The 19,287-nt window shown below is 40.3% G+C and overlaps 1 protein-coding gene across 1 annotated transcript; it reads left to right on the top strand.

The window, feature by feature from the left end:
* The first annotated feature begins 599 nt into the window (after positions 1-599).
* On the top strand, positions 600-8,564 carry LOC143133170 (saxitoxin and tetrodotoxin-binding protein 1-like). Its single transcript, XM_076292943.1, has 8 exons — positions 600-722; positions 1,001-1,105; positions 4,291-4,367; positions 4,537-4,679; positions 5,523-5,587; positions 7,791-7,913; positions 8,214-8,318; positions 8,505-8,564. The coding sequence occupies exons 1-8, from the start codon at positions 602-604 to the stop codon at positions 8,552-8,554; spliced, it is 789 nt and encodes a 262-aa protein (XP_076149058.1). The 5' UTR covers positions 600-601; the 3' UTR covers positions 8,555-8,564.
* The last annotated feature ends 10,723 nt before the right edge of the window (positions 8,565-19,287 follow it).

The following is a 19,287-nucleotide window of genomic DNA, read 5'->3' as shown; positions in this document are numbered from 1 at the left end:
ATAAGATGTAAGGATTTACCCCCCCCCCCCCCCCCCCCCCCACACACACACACACACCACCACACACACACACACAATTTTAAATAAGCTTAATGAATAATTATGACCGCCAAGCTAGTGAAGTGGCGAAAATGTGCAGGACTGAGCGGCGGTTATATTTGTGTACCGCTTTGTGGTACATCTAGTTTGTACTGTACTGATCATGTGAATGATATTGATATGTTGTTATTTTCCCCACAGCGATGGGAAATGTGAATTCACCACTTCCAATATCACCCTCAAAAGCAGTGTATTGCGTGTGATACGTAAGTTATGGGTGCAACACACTTAAATATTCAACTTAAAACATAATGCTGTGTCTTAAGTGGTGTGTTATGTATAAACACATGCTATTTTTCCTCACATTATTATTATCATAGGCCTAGGTAATAGGATATGCAGATTGAATATAGCATAGGAGACATCCATACACGTTTGAGATCATAGATGACAAGATACAAATGAACCCACTGAAGTGTGTAACACTTTCACAGAACTCAATTTCTACAGTCTATGCATGAATCATTTATTTGTTGATTAAAAACCTCACATTTTGACAGAAATGTTTGAGGGGTGTCCAGTGATTACTGAAGTGACCATCTTGCCATCTGGCTCGGACTACCTTACCATGAAAATGAATCATAAAATGGTGGACATCAACATCAGCTCACTCTACATCTTTGGTATGATTCATTTCCCCCTTTCCCTCAGTCTTCCTCTCCTCCTGCTGTTTCAAATGAGCTCATGATTTAACTGCTATGCAATGGAGAATTCAGTGCGGGACCAACTGCTGACCACGGTTCCACATTTAAGATGGTTAGCCATGCTTTCAAGCATCCATGTCAACAACGTCCCATAAATCTGATCAACATGACATTCAGACATTTGTTTTTTTTCTGTAATGCATCATCATGAAGCAGTTCTTGATTATTTTATTGGTTGTGTATTTGGCCTCCTGAAGGGCGTTCAGCTAAGCTGTCGGAGACGGAGCAGCAAGCGTTCCAGAGACAAGCGGAGTGCCTGGGTTACTCCAGCCCAGCCCCATTCACCTACGACGGAGTTACGGGTTAGTGACCAACAACTTTCCTGACATTTTGCCTTTTCTGGGGTTTACTTGCCACATTAAAGCAACACATACTTTGATACGCACTCCGAATGCCTGGTATTGTACTTTGCAACATTGTTGTCACAGGTAGGAGCATTAAATGGGCACCCAGTACGTTGAAAATTGACAAAAAAGGGAATTCCTATTGTGTTATCTAGCTAGGCAGAGGTATGAACAAGCTAAGTAAAGTCAAGTCAAGTCACTTTTATTTATATAGCACTTTTTTGTATGGACAGAGGGCAACCCAAAGCACTCCACAAACAAGACATTGACACACAGGACAAAAGATGTCGGACAGAGGGGCGTTGTCGTCAGTGTACCCGTGACACCTAGCCTAGAAATCTAGACGCACCCTAGCGGCAGCAAATGTAATTTGCAGCCAGGGTAGTTTAGCAACTCTCCATTGGCTTGCGAGCTGGAAAAACCAAACTTCGGTCAGGCCAATCACATCGTGTATAGAGTCGGTGGACGGGCTTAACATGATGATGGCAGAGTTGCGACAGTTCCCCGTGAATTCCCTGCCAAAGAAGATGGATGTTGCTGCTGGCGAACAGCGGTCTTTGAATCCCGACTGGAGTTACGTTTTTTTTTTTAAGTTGGCAAAAGTTTGATCAACTAGCCAACTAGCTCCGCTGGTGGGAAAACGCATGAGTTGTAGCGCCATCCTATTGCGTGCAGAGGGAATTTGAAAGACAACCACTTATCCCGCCCCTCGGATTGAGCACTGCCAATGGTAAGATCCCAGACCCTACATCTTGATGTGGGTCTGGCTCGTCAGGCTACGTGACACCAAGACATGACAAACAAATTTACAAAATAACAAATGACACACAAGACAAAACATGCCTGACGGAGTACTTGCCAGCGTACTGGTAACACCAAGACATACTGTACAAGACAGACAACAAACAAATTAACAAACAATAAAAAGTAAAAAAGAAAATAAATGTAAAAAAGTTTTCAGTTTAGGCAGCCAACGTTACATTAGGCCTATGCGCCTGCGCCAAAAGTGCAACTTCTATTTAGCCTACATTTTCATTTGGCTATTAAGGTTTTGCACCTTCATTCTAATGTTACGTCACCGTTTGTTTACAACTCGTGGTAGGCAAGAATGGTAGGCAAGGTAGAAATTTTAATATCAAATATTGACCGGGATGCCGACCACTTGTGTAGGCCCTAACAGTTGGTTTTACAATAAGAAGCAAAAAGGCGACGAACGACTGTTTAGCCTACTGGTTGTGGAGGATGATCGTTAGCAGCTGTGTCTTTTATTCTCAAGATGGCCTAATGGTGTAGCCTAGGCTACTGTCTACGAAGACGTAGGCTAAAATACAACTATCTACAGTCATCCAAAAATGAATTGCCAGAGATAGGCTATGAAGGGAAAAAGTGCAGCATTTTAAACATGGCAAGAATATTTTTACCGGAACAGTTTGTTCTAATTTGTTTCGTGAAATTCGTGCTTGTGGACATCAATCACCTATCTTCTGTCCTTCTATTTCAAGTTATCATGAGTGTCATTTGATTATATAATCACAACAAATGCTAATAAATGAAAACAGAATAGGCTTATGTGCTATAGCCTACAGGTCAGTTAGGCTAACTCCCGTATGTCAAAATAAACTGATTTGATCCTATGAATTGTTTAGCGATTACAAAAAATAAAACGTTACACCATACACTTTAGCCTATACACGCCCACAAGCGGCGACGGGAGAGAGGGCTAGGCATCTGCAAGCGTCTACGCGCCGCAATAATGGACACGAGCCGTGACGCCATTAATGTTACATGATGCTGACTGACGCTGGCTATAACTGTAAGCTACCGTTTTAAAGAGGAACTTGGCAACTATTTCAACGTAATAAACCCGTTTAGAAATCATTTGGATGGTTAAATGACCTGTTCCGGTGAAAATGGTGACTTTTCCCGCTGCCCCTAGCGTCCTCAGGCGGAAAACCAACCTTGCAACATTGAGACTACCGTCCCGGAAAGAGAAGTGAGAAACAAGAAACTCGTTTTAAATCGTGTTTCTTACCTTGTAACATCCACATTGTCTGCCGAACTTATGCTAACCGTTTTGCTAGCTTGTAAACAAATCCATGTGCTTTATCATTACCTTTTTCCACAGTTTGAAATAGCATCATGCACAATTTCTCCAGTAGAGGCGTAAATCCTGCCAAGTTTCCCTTTAACGTCTGCTGAGTCTACTGCCTACCAAAACCTGTCGCTGTTCAGTTGAAGTTAAATATATATAACAAATATTGTTTAATTTTGTGTCAACTTTCAGAGGGAAGACATGTTCCTTTCTGGCCAAATTTTTACAACTTCTAAGAAAGTCTATCGTCTTCGTGTAAACCGAGTTTTGAACAGAGAAAAAAAGTTGGGCTACCATTAGGCTACAAGCAGGTTCTCCCATAACGTTATCGATGCACCAAATCAGGGCAATTTTAGCGAAATAATGTTCCTGTGACAGGCTATCAAATATTGAACAATGGGATAATGTTTCATCACCTTTATTGATGCCTGAAATGTTGACATTGCTGAAATACAGAGATGTAGCCTACTGAGAGGCAGCTGCAGATAACGATGTTCAATGGGTTCAACTTGTCCCTTGCCTACCAGGTGGATGTAAACAAAGCTATAGAACCTAGAATACGTCACATGAAAAACGTTAATGATCATGGATGCATTCAGAGTAGCAGTTGCATTTATGTTGGTGCAAACTCTTTTCATCTGTTTGCAATTGCAACAGTTACAGTTTAAAAGACAAAGAGGAAGTGATTCGTTGCTGTTGTTGCTATTTTCGGGATTCTGATTGGCTTACGTGGGCTTGAGCTTGTCGTTACACTGCTACCTACAGGTTGGCATGCTCTTGACGGCATATATACATGGGTTAGTGTAAACGAAAACTTTTCTGAAAACTGACAGGGTGAAATGTCCGTTCCTTAGCCTTATAGTAATGTCATATATCAAACATAAAACGCCTTCCCCAGAGCAACAGATTGAACAATATATAAACCAATGAAGTTTATCTTGTTCCTGATGGCCATTGGAAATAGTGGAGGGATGACATTTGTGGCTGTTGTTTCATACGGGATGGTGATCATGAACTGTTTGTCATGGTTTTCTGATTTTTTTTTGTTAAGAGCTTTGTGACCAGGCTAAGCACAATCTAATGTGTGAGCCCCTTATCAAACATCAAGAAATCAAGAACACAACACAGGTGAGTCAGATGTACACACACACACACACACACACACTGAATGGATTACACACATTATGTAGATAAAGGCATGCACTTCTCCATTTTTGCATACACAAACAAAAGCAAAGACAGGCTTTCAGGAGATTTTCAATATCCAGAATGAAAATTATTTATTTTTCTTGTGCAGTTGATGGGGCAGTGGGTGTTCCTGATGGGGTTCGTAGACCATAAGATCTTCCTTGACTTACTGAAGAACGCCAGTAGCGGTTGGATGGGTTGGACACTTTCCCCCGAGACAGATACGATCTCTATAAGCCAAGGGAATAGGCTGTAAGTGTGGTTGGCCAAGTGCACAAGAAATTGGGCCCTAATTTAAATGGTGGGCACTTTACTTAGCGATCAAAGTATAAACGAATGATTCTAGAGCGCTCTTTGCTATAAACTAAAGCTATCATGTGGCATGTGGGACCATTGAGCTGATCCACTGATATGTGTGCCTATAGGATCTTCTCATTGGAAAATAGAGTTTGCCTCATTATTAAATTAGCTTTAGTTAGACTTTCTACTTTGCCCTAATTTAAACTAGAGCCCATAGTATTTGTGGCAGTGGATGCACAGTCATACAGTGCAATACTACAGCTTTTGAACCACCTGCTGGCAAAATAACGTGAAATCATTATATCTCATTATATTAACACATTTCAGATGGAGGAGTCCAGTTAGGTACATGTATGTCCTTGTCACTATGCTATGGATTAAACAGTGCACTACACACACTTCTGGAAAATACTTTTTTTAGACGAGATTTGGCTCTGTAGGGTATGTATCTAGTTGTATATGTAATGCACATATTCTGGAATATCCCATTGCTTTTTCAGTATACTCTTAAAACAAATGTGTTGAAAACAACACAACTTGTTTTGCTTTAACACATCTCTGTGTCCAGATAGGGACAACACAAGTTTGTGTTGTTTTCTTTTTTTATTTGTTACACAAAATGTGTTGAAAATAACACAACTTGCATTGAAAACAACACAATTTGCGTTGTTTTTTAACACATCTCTGTGTCCAGATAGGGACAACACATCTAATCAAATACTCACCTAGTTTGACATTCATCCAACCCAATTTTACTGTGCAGCTCATGGGCATACATGTTCCTCTTCTCCACAGGAATGGACAGTGCATGATCACCAGCAGTAACGGCACCATCTCGGACATCGTTTTCCGCGGATCTGGTGAGTTCTCAGTCTGAAGTCTGGAATATTCTGCATGAAAGTTTGGCCTTTTTACAGTATTGAGTCTCTGGTAAAAGGGCTGTCGGGAGCTCTGTTTAACATAAAGTAACTAGATGTACCGCAGAGCGGTACAAAATATGACCGCCGCCCAGTCCAGCACATTTTTTCCACAAAAATAAATCACGCTGAAAGGCCTATATGATTCTAACTGTATCACTAAATTGCATTATCCACACTCAATTCTCACTGATATCTGCTAGACAACAAGTACCAAAACATGATTAGTTCATAGATTTCACATGTAAAATTCATTTTATACAACCCCACCTCCATCTTGCCTGTTCATAATTCTGAGAAATTCTTGAATTGTGTGCATGTACATGTTTATGTTATGTGTGTGTGTGTGTGCGTGCTTGTGTGTGTGCCTGCGTATGTGCCTGTGCATGCAAGCGTACATATGTCTACTGTGTGAGTATGTGTCATACGTATGATTACTGTGAATGTATGTGTGTGTGTGTGTATCTGTTTGTGCACATGGGTGCACATGAAATGGGTTAACATGACCCCTGGAGGCAAACGTACGGAAAAAAATGGTCATCCTAGTCCCTACAGTTCTCAAGATATTCACAGAGAACTGTGTCTGCCCTACCCTCCTTTCGGGGGGTCCAGTCCAGCGGGGGGGCTACAGATCAAAACGAAAAACGACGGTTCCATGCTATCCATGTGGGGTTACATGCCCACCAAGTTTTGTGTACCCCGGTCTTTCAGTGTCCCGGGAATCCTTGTTGGTGTACGTCACTAAATGTACACATACATTATTTTATTGTAAGGCCCCCCATGAACGAAAGTACACAAAACTTGGCATGCATTCGGAGGGTGTCATAATGATCCTACACTTTTAATTTCGTGCAGTTTTGACCTTGTCAGCCAGAGATATTGTGATGAAAACACCTAATTTTTTGCTTTTTAATTTTTAACTAGGTGGCGCTATACATGAAATAAGTGGTAATGGGATGGGTTGACATGCCCAACAAGACCAACATACATAAAAAAGGTGGACCTCCTAGGCCTTACGGTTCTCGAGATATTCACAGAAAACTGTGTCTGCCCTACCCTCCTTTCGGGGTGTCCAGTCCAGCGGGGGGGCTACAGATCAAAACGAAAAACGATGGTTCCATGCTATCCATGTTTCGTGTACCCCGGTCTTTCAATGTCCCGGGAATCATTGACGGAAATTTGGGCATGCGAAAAAGAAAAGAAAAAAAAATAAATCTGACTAAACCTATATGACCGCCGCTTCGCTGCGCGGCGGTCATAATTATCACATATAGAAGTGCTGACTGGCTTTAAGGGTTTAACTGCAAATATATAAAAACATTCACCTAGCATAGCTATAGAGAGTCGCTACCGAGAAAACCAGCGATGCAACTTCAAGAGCGGCAGCCCGTCAAATGTCATGAAAATTGTGAAATATTATCTTGTCAGTATAGAAATTGCTCTTTGGAGATAGAAGGGGGTAGGCGAACGCTCGGAAAGCGTAGCCACTATGGCGGTTCTCTCTGAGGCTAGAAGTCGACCACTTCGAGCTAGCATTCCATTGACCCCCATTCATTTTGGCGTCACTTTGACATCAAATAACGTTACATTGGAAGCATTTTAAGCCTTTATATGAACCTTTTCTATTTTCTAACAAATAACAATTTGTGACTGGCATCATAACCTCACAACTCACTTTACTGCTGAGTAATAAACTTTCTTCTGAAAACAATTCCAACATGGCGTAATGAGCATGAGACTTAGCGTCGCACAGGAGCAAAGTAACTAAGAACATAAGAAACTCAAAGGCAGTCTGGGGGCCTTTTTTGGGCCTGAAATCGCTGATACAACTTTTAACACTATACAACACTGTCATTCATCCTGATGTCATTCATCTGATAGTTCTGTTATAATTCTATATTTTATCATCTATAGGATGTCCTTGGTTATGTGATTACAGATGGTCAATAAGCAATCATAGTGCCAACAAGCAATCATGAAAAGTAATGCTACTGTTGTCATGATAAGTGATTCCTAAGAGCCTAATGTGTGGCCTAACAGCTCAATGTTTGGGCCCAGATCTTGTCCTGTATTATTTGTAACCTAACCTATATTATCTGTCTGATAACCTGTAAGATAAACTAAAGCCTTAATGAATTGGTTTCAGCCATGTATGCAGGGCACCTGATGACCACTGAGGGGTGGTTTTTGCCCTCTGGCACAGACATCCTCGTTATGTATAGCAAAAGTCAAAGTGGGGACCAGAACATCCGAGCACTCTACATGTTTGGTAAATTTTAAAATGTTTTCTATATTTTAAAGTTCAAAATTTTGGGAGGTATTTGTTTTTGTCCAAAGTGGCTTACCAAACATTTTAATAAAAAGCCAAGCCAACAGACCTACGTGTCCAAATTATGGGCATAGAGAGATAAATAGATGCTTTGTTGATCTTTAGGGACATTTGGACATCCTACATTTAATGACACCTGAATACATGCATTAAACACTAAACCTGTATAAAAAGATGCACTATTCATGAACATAAATAAAGAGGATGTTATTGTAATGTTTACAATTGTGTTTCTTATAGGTCGGTCAAGTAAAGCATCAGCCACAGACTTTGTAAATGTCCAGAAACAAGCGGAGTGTTTGGGATGGATTGGACCAGCCCATTATACATATGATGGAGTCACAGGTGGGGTTGGTCTACCATACTTATCTGAATAGCAGTAGTTCCAAAGCAGTTAGGGGAGCTCTTACCTTCATGGTAAAGTTAGTTAACAATACATTTGTATAGTTAACTATACATAAATGTGTGTGTGTGTGTTTTATTTGCAACATTACTGTCTGCTACCCTACTGCACTCTATTTCTTTTCGCAGAGCTTTGTGAGAAATCGCCTGAATCATCTGGAGACAAGGTTGTGGACTAATTCAATCAACCTTTCAAAGTGTGGGCAGTGTGTTTTTGTGGGTATGAGAATGACAAACAAGTAAAAAAAACATGTTCATATATCTTATTTTGGAGGACATTGGACATGAAATAAAATAGGGTCATGATTGTCAATAAAGCAAATGTTGTTAATGTATTGTAAATCATTTCAGAAATCACTTCTTTTCTCAGCTTTAAGTTTTAATTTCACAATGTTGTATTGAATCATGCTCTGAACCCATTTGAATTTGCTCTGTAGATCTAGCTGGCCACCCTCACAGAAAACCCACAAACCAATCACAACAGAGGAATATGGTTAGTACAGTGTTTAACACAACCAAAGGCTGTGTTGACGTCATTAGTATTACACAACACAGACAGTCATCCTTTGTTTGCAAGAAATATGTGATTGCTGTATTTCTGAAAGGATTCAGTTAGAGTTTAATGTACCAATTTAAGTTCAATGTCAATGCTTGGAAGTGAAGAAAGGATCCCCAACACACACACATGCATGACCTTTAACAAAAATTTATATTCTTATCCCAGAACAGATTCCTGCAAGACCAGACAAGGTCTTTGCCAAGCTTGATGTCTTTAAAATGTTTGTAATACCTAAGATCCGTAGGTCTATGCTACGAAACTGAAATCTAACCCACAGAACATAAACTGCAGTAGCTCCACTATTTTCCATTCAATACACAAATAAAGCATGTTAACAATCTGTTGATTTACTCTTGAGTTCATTGTGTCCCGTGGCTCAAAGTTCAGTTGAACCCATAAGCAATCATTGACCTTATGCCAATAGCCTGGAGGATCCAACGTGAGGATCAAACTGGCAGTATATTGGCTGATTGAGATGTTTCTTTCAATGGACAGACATCCAAATGATTGCAAAAATAATCATGAACCCATGACAGATGAACATGAACTTTGGCAAGGCGCAATCTACATGTTACGTCACTCGGGGGACACCATCCTGTTGGCTAGTTAGAGGGCCATCTAAGTTGGGTCTTTGAAAGCCAAGCCGCAGTCACAGAATTATCTTCCTCGCAGAAACCTTTGCCATGTGTGTCCTGACGATAGCCTCGACCATCTTTGCTCTGTTGGCCCTTACTAGAGCGGCCCCCGTTTGTGAGGAGCTTGTCAAACCTCTCCATGTGGAGGACCTAACACCGGTGAGGGATTCACACACATACAGTTACTACAAACCATTCAAACATAAGCCAACTCACACACTAACTCTGTCAATTAGAAAATGTAACTATCTATCTGATTTTGTTTTGTGTTACCATTTTCATATTGCTTTGGGTTATGTAATTTGTTTTTGCATGACTTGAAGTGTTATGTATTATGTTTATGATGCCTAATCAAGACATCTGTCATTCTCCTCAAATACAACCACTACTGCAGTGGTCACTTATGATAACTTATGAATGCAAATGTAAACTTTATAACTCATTTGTAACTGTGTTGCAAGGCATACAACGTCCTCACTTTAGATGAGCTCACAAAGTATCATTATCTAACCACTTGTAACTCCTGAATTAATCATGAATTATAGTATTAGCAAGTGGTTTATAAAATATGTATCCTCACCCTAACTAATTATTAGTGCATGTGTATGTAACTGTTAAATAATGAAAATATTACTTAATCAAAAAATATGATTGCATAATTTATTAAATATTAACAATAATGTATAAACATATTGACTTATTATTATTTATTATGAACAAAACAGTGTGTGTACAAATACTTTACAAATACTTTATTTATGAGAATTAGCATAGGAGCAATGCTTTACAAATGATGAACAAAGCATTTTATAATAGTTTGCAACTGGAATGGGAAAATGATTTCATTTATAAGTGGTTGTTTCATTATTTATTACATATAAATCATGTACTTACAAAATACAAAATTGGATAGGCTTATTTACTATGAAGAAACCATGTATAACTGAGTGAACAAATGCTTTACTGATGATAAATTATGTATGAACAATAAATTTCTAATGATAAACAAACCATTAACTAATACGTAACAGGTTAATACATGATGAATTGTGTATAGTTATTATAAAGTGTTACCAAAAAGACTACTGTACCCCAATGGTCCAAGTGGTCTGATGTTCTGTGTTGATAGATGATGGGGAAGTGGTGGTTCCTGTCGGGCTTCAGTGATAATCAGTCGTTCCGAGACATTCTGAAAGTGTCTAACAGCTCCTGGATAACTCTGACACCCTCAGGCCAGGCAGAATCATTCATCATGAGTCACGGCAATAAGATGTAAGGATTTACCGCCCCCCCACCACCACCACACACACAATTTTGAATAAGCATTAAGCTTAGAAATTAATTAAAATAATTCAAAAGAATTAATTTCTACTTATAATGTGAATGATATTGATATGTTGTTATTTTCCCCACAGCGATGGGAAATGTGAATTCGCCACTTCCAATATCACCCTCAAAAGCGGTGTATTGCATGCAAAGCGTAAGTTATGGGTGCAACGTTAGCCTGCCATTAAAAACAGTCTTACCCACTCCACAGACACCCGAGGCAAATAAATTGTAACGCCAGACCATCAATGTAAGTATCTGTGTTGATAGTTTTATTTCTAACATTATTCTATCTTTGCATTTCAATAATCACATTACATTTTGAGGGACTAGTTTCTCAGCAGTGGCAGAATTTGACTTGCTCTAGTTAGTAGTACTGCGCCGAAAAGTAAACAGAGAAGCACACTCTAATTGAGACACCTAGTAGTAATAGCCTAGATAATATCAGTCCTCCGCTGCCGTTGCTTATATGCCTACTACCAACTTCAGGGAACACTATTCTATCAACACAGACATTTACATCGATAGTCTGGCGTTATAATTTATTTGCCTTGGGTGTACTGTGGAGTGGGTAAGACTGTTTTTAGTTGCAGGCTAATACATACTGTTGACTTGCGCTAGTCTAGCACCTGCAAACTCTGCAACTAGAAGTACTGGATGAAATGTGTTGAAAACTCCACTGATAAATTACCCACTTGCTAACTTGGAAATGAGGTCCTATGTCCAAAATCCTGAACCACCCCTTTAAGTCGTGTGTATAAACACATATTTTTCCTCACATTATGATCATAGGCCTAGGGAATAGGATATGGAGATGTATAGCATAGGAGACATCCATACAAGTTTGAGGTCATGGACCAGTGTTACAATGACAAGATACAATATGAACCCACTGAGTGTAACACTTTCACAGAACTCAATTTCTACAGTCTGTGCATAAATCATCTAATGTTTGATTAAAAACCTTACATTTTGACAGAAATGGCTGAGGGGAACCTGTTGATTTTTGAAGTGACCATCTTGCCATCTGGCTTGGACTACCTTACCGTGAAACACAAAATGGTGGACCTGAACATCACTTCACTCTACCTCTTTGGTATGATTAATATCCCCCTTTCCCTAAGTCTTCCTCTCCTCCCGCTGTTTCAAATGAGCTCATGATTTAACTTCTATGCAATGGAGAATTCAGTGCGGGACCAACTGCTGGCCAAGCTTCCACATTTAAGATGGTTAGCCATGCTTTCAAGCATCCATGTCAAAAACGTCCCATTAATCTGATCAATATGACATTCAGGCATTTGTTTTTTTCTGTAATGCATCATCATGAAGCAGTTTTTGATTATTTTATTGGTTATGTATTTGGCCTCCTGAAGGGCGTTCAGCTAAGCTGTCGGAGACGGAGCAGCAAGCGTTCCAGAGACAAGCGGAGTGCCTGGGTTACTCCAGCCCAGCCCCATTCACCTACGACGGCGTTACGGGTTAGTGACCCACAGTTTTAGTGAAATTTTAGCATTGAAGCAACACATACAGTATATAAACGATAGGGGAGAGTTGAACAAGCTACTGTAAGTAAAGGTTTGTAGTACTGTCATATCAAACACCTTCCCTAGAGCAACAGATTGGAAAATATATAAACCAATGGATCTTGTTCCAGATGCCCATTGGAAATAGTGGAGGGATGACATTTGTGGCTGTTGTTTCATGTTGGATGGTCATCATGATCTGTTTGTCATGGTTTTCTGGGGGTTTTTTGTCAAGAGCTTTGTGACCAGGCTAAGCACGATCTAATGTGTGAGCCCCTTATCAAACATCAAGAAATCAAGAACACAACACAGGTGAGTCAGATGTCCACACACACACACAATCACTGAATGCATTACACATATTGTGTAGATAAAGGCATGCACTTCTCCATGTTTGCATACACAAACAAAAGTAAAGACAGGCTTTCAAGAAATTTTCATAACCAGAATGTTTTTCTTGTGCAGTTGATGGGGCGGTGGGTGTTCCTGATGGGGTTCGTAGACCATAAGATCTTCCATGACTTACTGAAGATCGCCAGTAGCGGTTGGATGGGTTGGACACTTTCCCCCGAGACAGATACGATCTCTATAAGCCAAGGGAATAGGCTGTAAGTGTGGTTGGCCAAGTGCACAAGAAATTGGCCCCTAATTTAAATGGCACTTCAATCAGCGATCAAAGTATAAACCAAAGATTCTAGAGCACTCTAGAATCTTTGCTATAAACTAAAGCTATCATGTGGCATGTAGGACCATTTAGCTGGTCCATTGATGTTTGTGCCTATAGAATCTCGCTCATGGCATGGTATTGAATTGGCAAATAGTTAGACTTTGCCCTAATTTAAACTAGTCATACAGTAACTTAACACAGTCATACAGTTAGGTACATGTAGGTCCAGACACTATGGTATGGATCAAACAATGCACTACACACACTGGAAGACTTTTTTAGACAAGATTTGACTCTGTAGGCTATTTATAAGTAGTTGATCAAAGTGCACATATTTTGGAATAAGACAATGTACATTTTCAGATAAATCTCACATCTCTAGCTCCTTAATTGTAAAAACTAGCCCACAATGTAGACAGTAGTGATCATTTACATTTGCTAAAGTTGCTGGTTTTTACAGTTACAGCAATCCCATTGCTTTTTTAGGATCTCTCATCAAATACTCACCTAGTTTGACATTCATCCAACCCAATTTTACTGTGCAGCTCATGGGCATACATGTTCCTCTCCTCCACAGGAATGGACAGTGCATGTTCACCAGTAGTAATGGCACTCTCTCGGACAGTGTTTTCCGTGGATCTGGTTCGTTTTTCTCAGTCTGAAGTGCATGGAATATTCTGCATGAAAGTTTGGCCTTTTTACTGTATGTAGTCTCTGGTGAAGGGGCTGTTGGGATCTCTGTTTAACATCAAGCATCACATACAAAAGTGTTTAACTGCAAATATAGTCTAAAAATATATACGGTATATGAGAATGAACGCTGGTCTCTTCCATTTGCTTAACAGTATACCTGTGCATACAAGGACGGGAACACTGTCATTCATCCTGATATACTTAATAGGGACATTTTTACATTTTGTGTAATATATCCACTAATTATAGTTCAACTATAGTTCTATATTTTATCATCGATAGGATGTCCTTAATTATGTGATGGTATAATTATACAGCTGGCCATAGCCTGGCTCCGCCGTCCTACATAGTTCCGCTCAATTTTCATTTCCCCTTCAGTATGTCGTCTAGAATTTTGGTATATTCGCGGGTTTTCTCAGGCCAAATGTTACCTGTCCAATCAGCGAACAGGGGGGGGGGGGTGGCTGAGAACGATGATGTTGAGGTTGTGCGCTAGTTTGAGCATGACATACGTCACGACCAAACGTTAGCGATTGGTTATGGCAGATCCAGAGTGGCTCTGGGCAGATCCAATAGTTTTAAACTTCAACAGAGTACTCGCCTTGAAGGAAGTTAATGCTTGGCAATGGAAAGTGGCCAGACTCTCTGTACATTATGAAATGTACGAGAGTCTGGTAGGACCAGGCCAGTGTTGCCAACTTAGCGACTTTGTCGCTATATTTAGCGAGATTTTAGACCCCCCAAGCGACTTTTTTTGTAAAAAGCGACTAGCGACAAATCTAGCTACTTTGTCTGGCATTCTTGGAGACTTTTTGAGACTCTGATGTGATGGCATGTAACGTCCCTTTTTACTCTTATGAGTGAGCAGTGAGTTCGTCTGTGTAAGAGTCTCATGCCTGTTTCGTTTGTGAATTAGCCTACATCGAGTTCGCCCAAAGCGTGCCCCATGATTATAAAAGTAATGACTGGCCTATGTAATATCAGCCCATGTTAATAATATCCACGGAAGTAGATGTTCTATAGATCTAACAGCTCAGATAACGTTATATATTATTGGAAGGTGCAGCAACTTTGGGTGAGATTACAACCAGAGTCAACGAGACGAGACCAATGACATGATGACAGGGAAACAGGGACACGCTTTCCAGCACCGTTCAACAAAGGAAAGTAGGCTACAACTTCATTCACAAGCAGATAGTTCAAAATCGAGCATACAAGTTAGAAAAACCTAAAGCATTCGTTTAGGCTATGTCGCCTCAATGTTGTCAATGTAGGACAGACTGTCGTCGGCTGAGGGGAAAAAAATATGTCTGAGTGACATTAACTAAATAAATCCAAAATATAGCCATTGTGGTAAGGTTAAATTGTGTGTAGCCTATGGTGAAGTTATAATCAGACTTCAAGCTGTGCAAAGCAAATGCAGCAGTTGGGAATAGGTTGGAAATTACTGATTTTCAGCCACTTAATGCTCATTCTGGTGTAGGCTATACTATGACAAGATGTACAGAAGTGTTATCAATTACCCTAATATACAAGTATGTTAAATTAAATATTTAAATTAGGCTCTTAAAGTTGCCTATTTTAGTAGGCCTAGGAGAAAAGCAAACAGGTGTAAAGGGGAATTAAAGGGCCATCACCGTTTTTTTTTTTTTTTTGGGGGGGGGGGTGGTCACGACCTGGTGACGTAATTGATATGCAAATTAGTGCGTAACGTCATCTAGCGACATTTAGCGACTTTTGGAGCTGGCTTTAGCTACTTTCCATTTGAAATAGTTGGCAACACTGGACCAGGCTAGGCCACAGTGCCAAGAAGCAATCAAATAGAGCATCACAGTCTCGCCCCTCCTCCGAGAGAGCTTAGTTTCCGGAAGTAAATTTCCCATTCCCAAATCCGTATCTAAAGAGTTTTAGAGCATGTCTTAGGCTAATCAGCTACGGTGTAACTCATAAGCATACAACATATCATTTTGAGTGAAAAAACAAAGAGAAAGTCCAAAAAAAGTCAAAGGTACAAGACTGTGTACATATTTTCATTTCCGAGCGAAGGAACTACTGGTCCCATAAACCACCGCGCCTCACTGAATAATAAGCAATGCACGAACGCGCAAATTGCCATTTGAACAATGTCCAACCGGCGACAGCAGTCGAACCCTTTCCTCCAAACAGTGATTTTTATATAGTGAATGTGCAGTTAATAGCAGTTATTTCAGGAGTAATCGTGTAAATAATAGTGTTTTGGTATTGAATGTTATATTTACCATTGTGTATTTTATATTTTGTGTGTGTGAAAGCGGTTAACGTTAACGTTAGCAACATTGTGCAGTGCTTCGTATTTGACTGCCATCCTGATGCATGGACCGGTGCATGGTCTGCTCTTGGACCACCATATTCAGTTTATTAACTTGCTGTGAATTATTCCACAAAATGTTCATTAAATGTACGAAGAAGTATTTCTAGGTTAATGATTGTATGAAGGCTACAGTAGCCTAGCTAATGTTAACTAGCATTACCAACCTCCCTGCAAAGCTCACCACACAACTTTGTAGATCTTGTCCCTCATGCTGGCCCTTACAAAACCCACAAGCTGACCTCGGAGGGGTCATCCCTATGTTCCCCGGGTCCTATGTTGGACCTTTTTTTGAAAAAAGGGTCCTATGTTCCCCGCTGCTTCCAAGTAGACTGCAGCCGCACGGCAAGGCGCGGGTTGTTGCTCCGTGCCCACACTTTGTGATGATGAGGGAAGGAGAGGGGGCGCCGCGAACTGAAGTTCTTTGCACAGAGGCGCAGTGCGGAGCCAAGTGTGATATAGTCACGTTTAATTTATTTAATTGTAACAGTAGCTGCTTGAAAAGACAGTGGCGTGAGAGTGGTGAATTTAATCAAAACCCGGCGCTTAAAAGCGCGTCTATTCTCCGCATTTTGCGAAGAGATGGTACCTGACCAAAAGGCTGTACTGTTTCACAGCGAGGCAAGGTGGCTTTCCCGAGGTAAAGTGCTGTCGCGCGTGTTTGAGCTCCGAGTCGCCTCTTCTTGGAGGAAGAGCGCATGTTTGAATCTGCAAGCACGTTCACTAGTGAACATTTCTTGACGAAGCTGGCCTATCTTAGCGATATATTTGATATATCTTAGCGATACATTTGAGTTAAATGTCCAGTTAAAAGGCAAAGACAAGCACCTACCTCACCTAGCAAATAAGATTACTGCATTCACCAAAAAAACTTGAGTATGGGACAGGCGACTCGATCGCGACAGTATTATGCCTTTGAGATTTCTGAGCGAAATCGCTGAAACGTCTGATTGGGAGGCACTCTTGTGATCCCATGTATTAAACAGTAGGCCTACATCACATCCCTGCAAAGTTTATTTCAAAAATATTTCCCAACCAGCAGTGCTCAGTATGACTGGATTATAGATCCATTTAATGCAGCATGTTGCCATTTCATTGAATATATTGTACAATGCTGTATAATGGCCTATGTTTCCTAATATGTTGCTGGAAAACAGAAATATTGTATTGTATTTATTTATTATTATATCTGTAGCACCAGCTGATTTTAACTTTGTTGAAGAGGATATATTTAGAACTTGTCATTATTTCAATAAATTTGACAATTTTAAGCTTGACCTACCACTTTCTTAGAGCGATGAGGGACAGGTGGGGCTCGAGAATGCCCCCTCAAAGTGGGGAATGAAAGAAAAAGTTTGAGAACCACTGATCTAGTTTGTTAACTACCACAGTCACGAGTTCAGTCCCAAGCTTGTCATTGTCTTTGCACTTGGCATGTCATTGTTGATTCTTACTGTACAAGAGGTGAAGGAGGTGATCTAAAATAGCCTTTGGTTGAGCTGTCGGAAGAATGGGATTCATTTTAAAGAGATATCAAACTATACTGGGCTGTAGACCCAAAGGGACATTTTTGGATTATTGACGAGTCAGACCAAAGGGGCTTCGGAGCAACGCGCAGTCCCCCCTGCAGCGTGCCAGCGAACGGAAAAATGAACAAAACAAACCAATTAAATATCAACTTAAAAAGGCATGTAGTTGTAGCGCGTTTCTTCTGTGAGGGCAGCTCTTGTGTGTTGCTGTCCTCAATTTAGTGCTGAAGCGGACAATGCGAAGTTACCTAGAATGTTAATTTTGAACTCGTTATATTCAGTAAAGAAGCACTACACAAGTAAAACCATTGTAGGCCTATGTTATAAAAAAATTTCTTCATCTATTCTTTTACTCCGCTATACTCAACGTGGAAGTTAGGAAAATCGCCCTTCTGGCTTGTGTCAATATTGCACCGTGCGCGTATGTGTAGGTCCACCTGGTGTGCTACGCCAACAACATTGACAGAAAAATACACTTTGCTACCGTTTGTGCACGAAATGTGCACTCGCAAGCATATCCCATGCAATTTCCGTGGTCAGATACAAGGCGCTAGGGTCCTATGTTCCCCGGTCCCATACAAATAGCGGGGAACATAGGACCCGGGGAACATAGGTACGCTCCTGACCTCGGACACACAACAGTCAATAATGTAACCCGATTTAAAGTGGTTTTCACCCCTTTGGACACTTGATTTCGTCCTTGAAACAGTGAAATATTCACGGAGGCATGGACGGTTTGCTAACCATTTTACTGCAGTGTCTAGCCGGTGGTAGCATCCAGCTTGTGCTATCAGCTAGCTAGCTAGTTCAAAAGTTTAAGTACTTAATGAGGATATACAGGGCTTTTTATGCCTCGACTAAGTTGATGTTTCCTATAAACAACAATTCATGTTCATAGAAACAACAAGGTCACTAAAACATAATATATTTCATACCTGTGTTGCAGCATGTAGGCTAATGTTAGCAGCATTATAATGGAATTCTAATGTCTGAAAGGCTAATGATTAGCCTATCGGCTACCTGAAAAGTTAAGTGTTTAAACTAGCATTTACAGTGTTCTATTTGATGGTGTATTGGAATGGAATGGAATGGAACACTAAGTTCGTGTGATATATAAACCACAATCCTTGTTGATACAAGTACCAATGTTCGTCTAGAAAGTTTTTATTCACATTAAGATTTTCGCCATAGGCAGTAAAAGACTCCGCCATCTTTGTCAATAATTTTCGCTGAGAAAGTTTCAAACTATGATCATAACGGCCTTTCCACCAATCAGAGGCATCACTGTGGGATTGTTCAGGATTGTGGGTAATGAAGTACTTATCCAAGACATCGCGATTAAAAGACATTTATCTCAAAACAAGGTTAGTGCCCCTTGAATTTGCGCCCTATATATGAGCATATACAATCGCTTAGTACAGCCGTAGCTGGTTTTAAGTCTACCATGTATGGTTACGTTTTTATGGCTTATACCCCAATTGTCAATGGAGAAATTGTATTGAATTCTTACTTCTGGAATTGGCTGTGGGCGGGACTGTGATGCTCTATAATGCTACTGTTGTCATGATGTGTGATTCATATGAGCCCCATTTGTGGCCTTAGAACACAATGTTTGGCCCCATTCTTGTCATCT

Source organism: Alosa pseudoharengus, unplaced genomic scaffold (assembly GCF_046254945.1).
Source record: "Alosa pseudoharengus isolate Yale_2024_CS ecotype anadromous, Long Island Sound unplaced genomic scaffold, YU_APseudo_1.1 YU_APseudo_1.1_scf_19, whole genome shotgun sequence".
Taxonomy (NCBI): domain Eukaryota; kingdom Metazoa; phylum Chordata; class Actinopteri; order Clupeiformes; family Clupeidae; genus Alosa; species Alosa pseudoharengus.
Note: the sequence above shows the minus strand (reverse complement) of the source record. Positions and strands in the feature narration are given on the sequence as shown.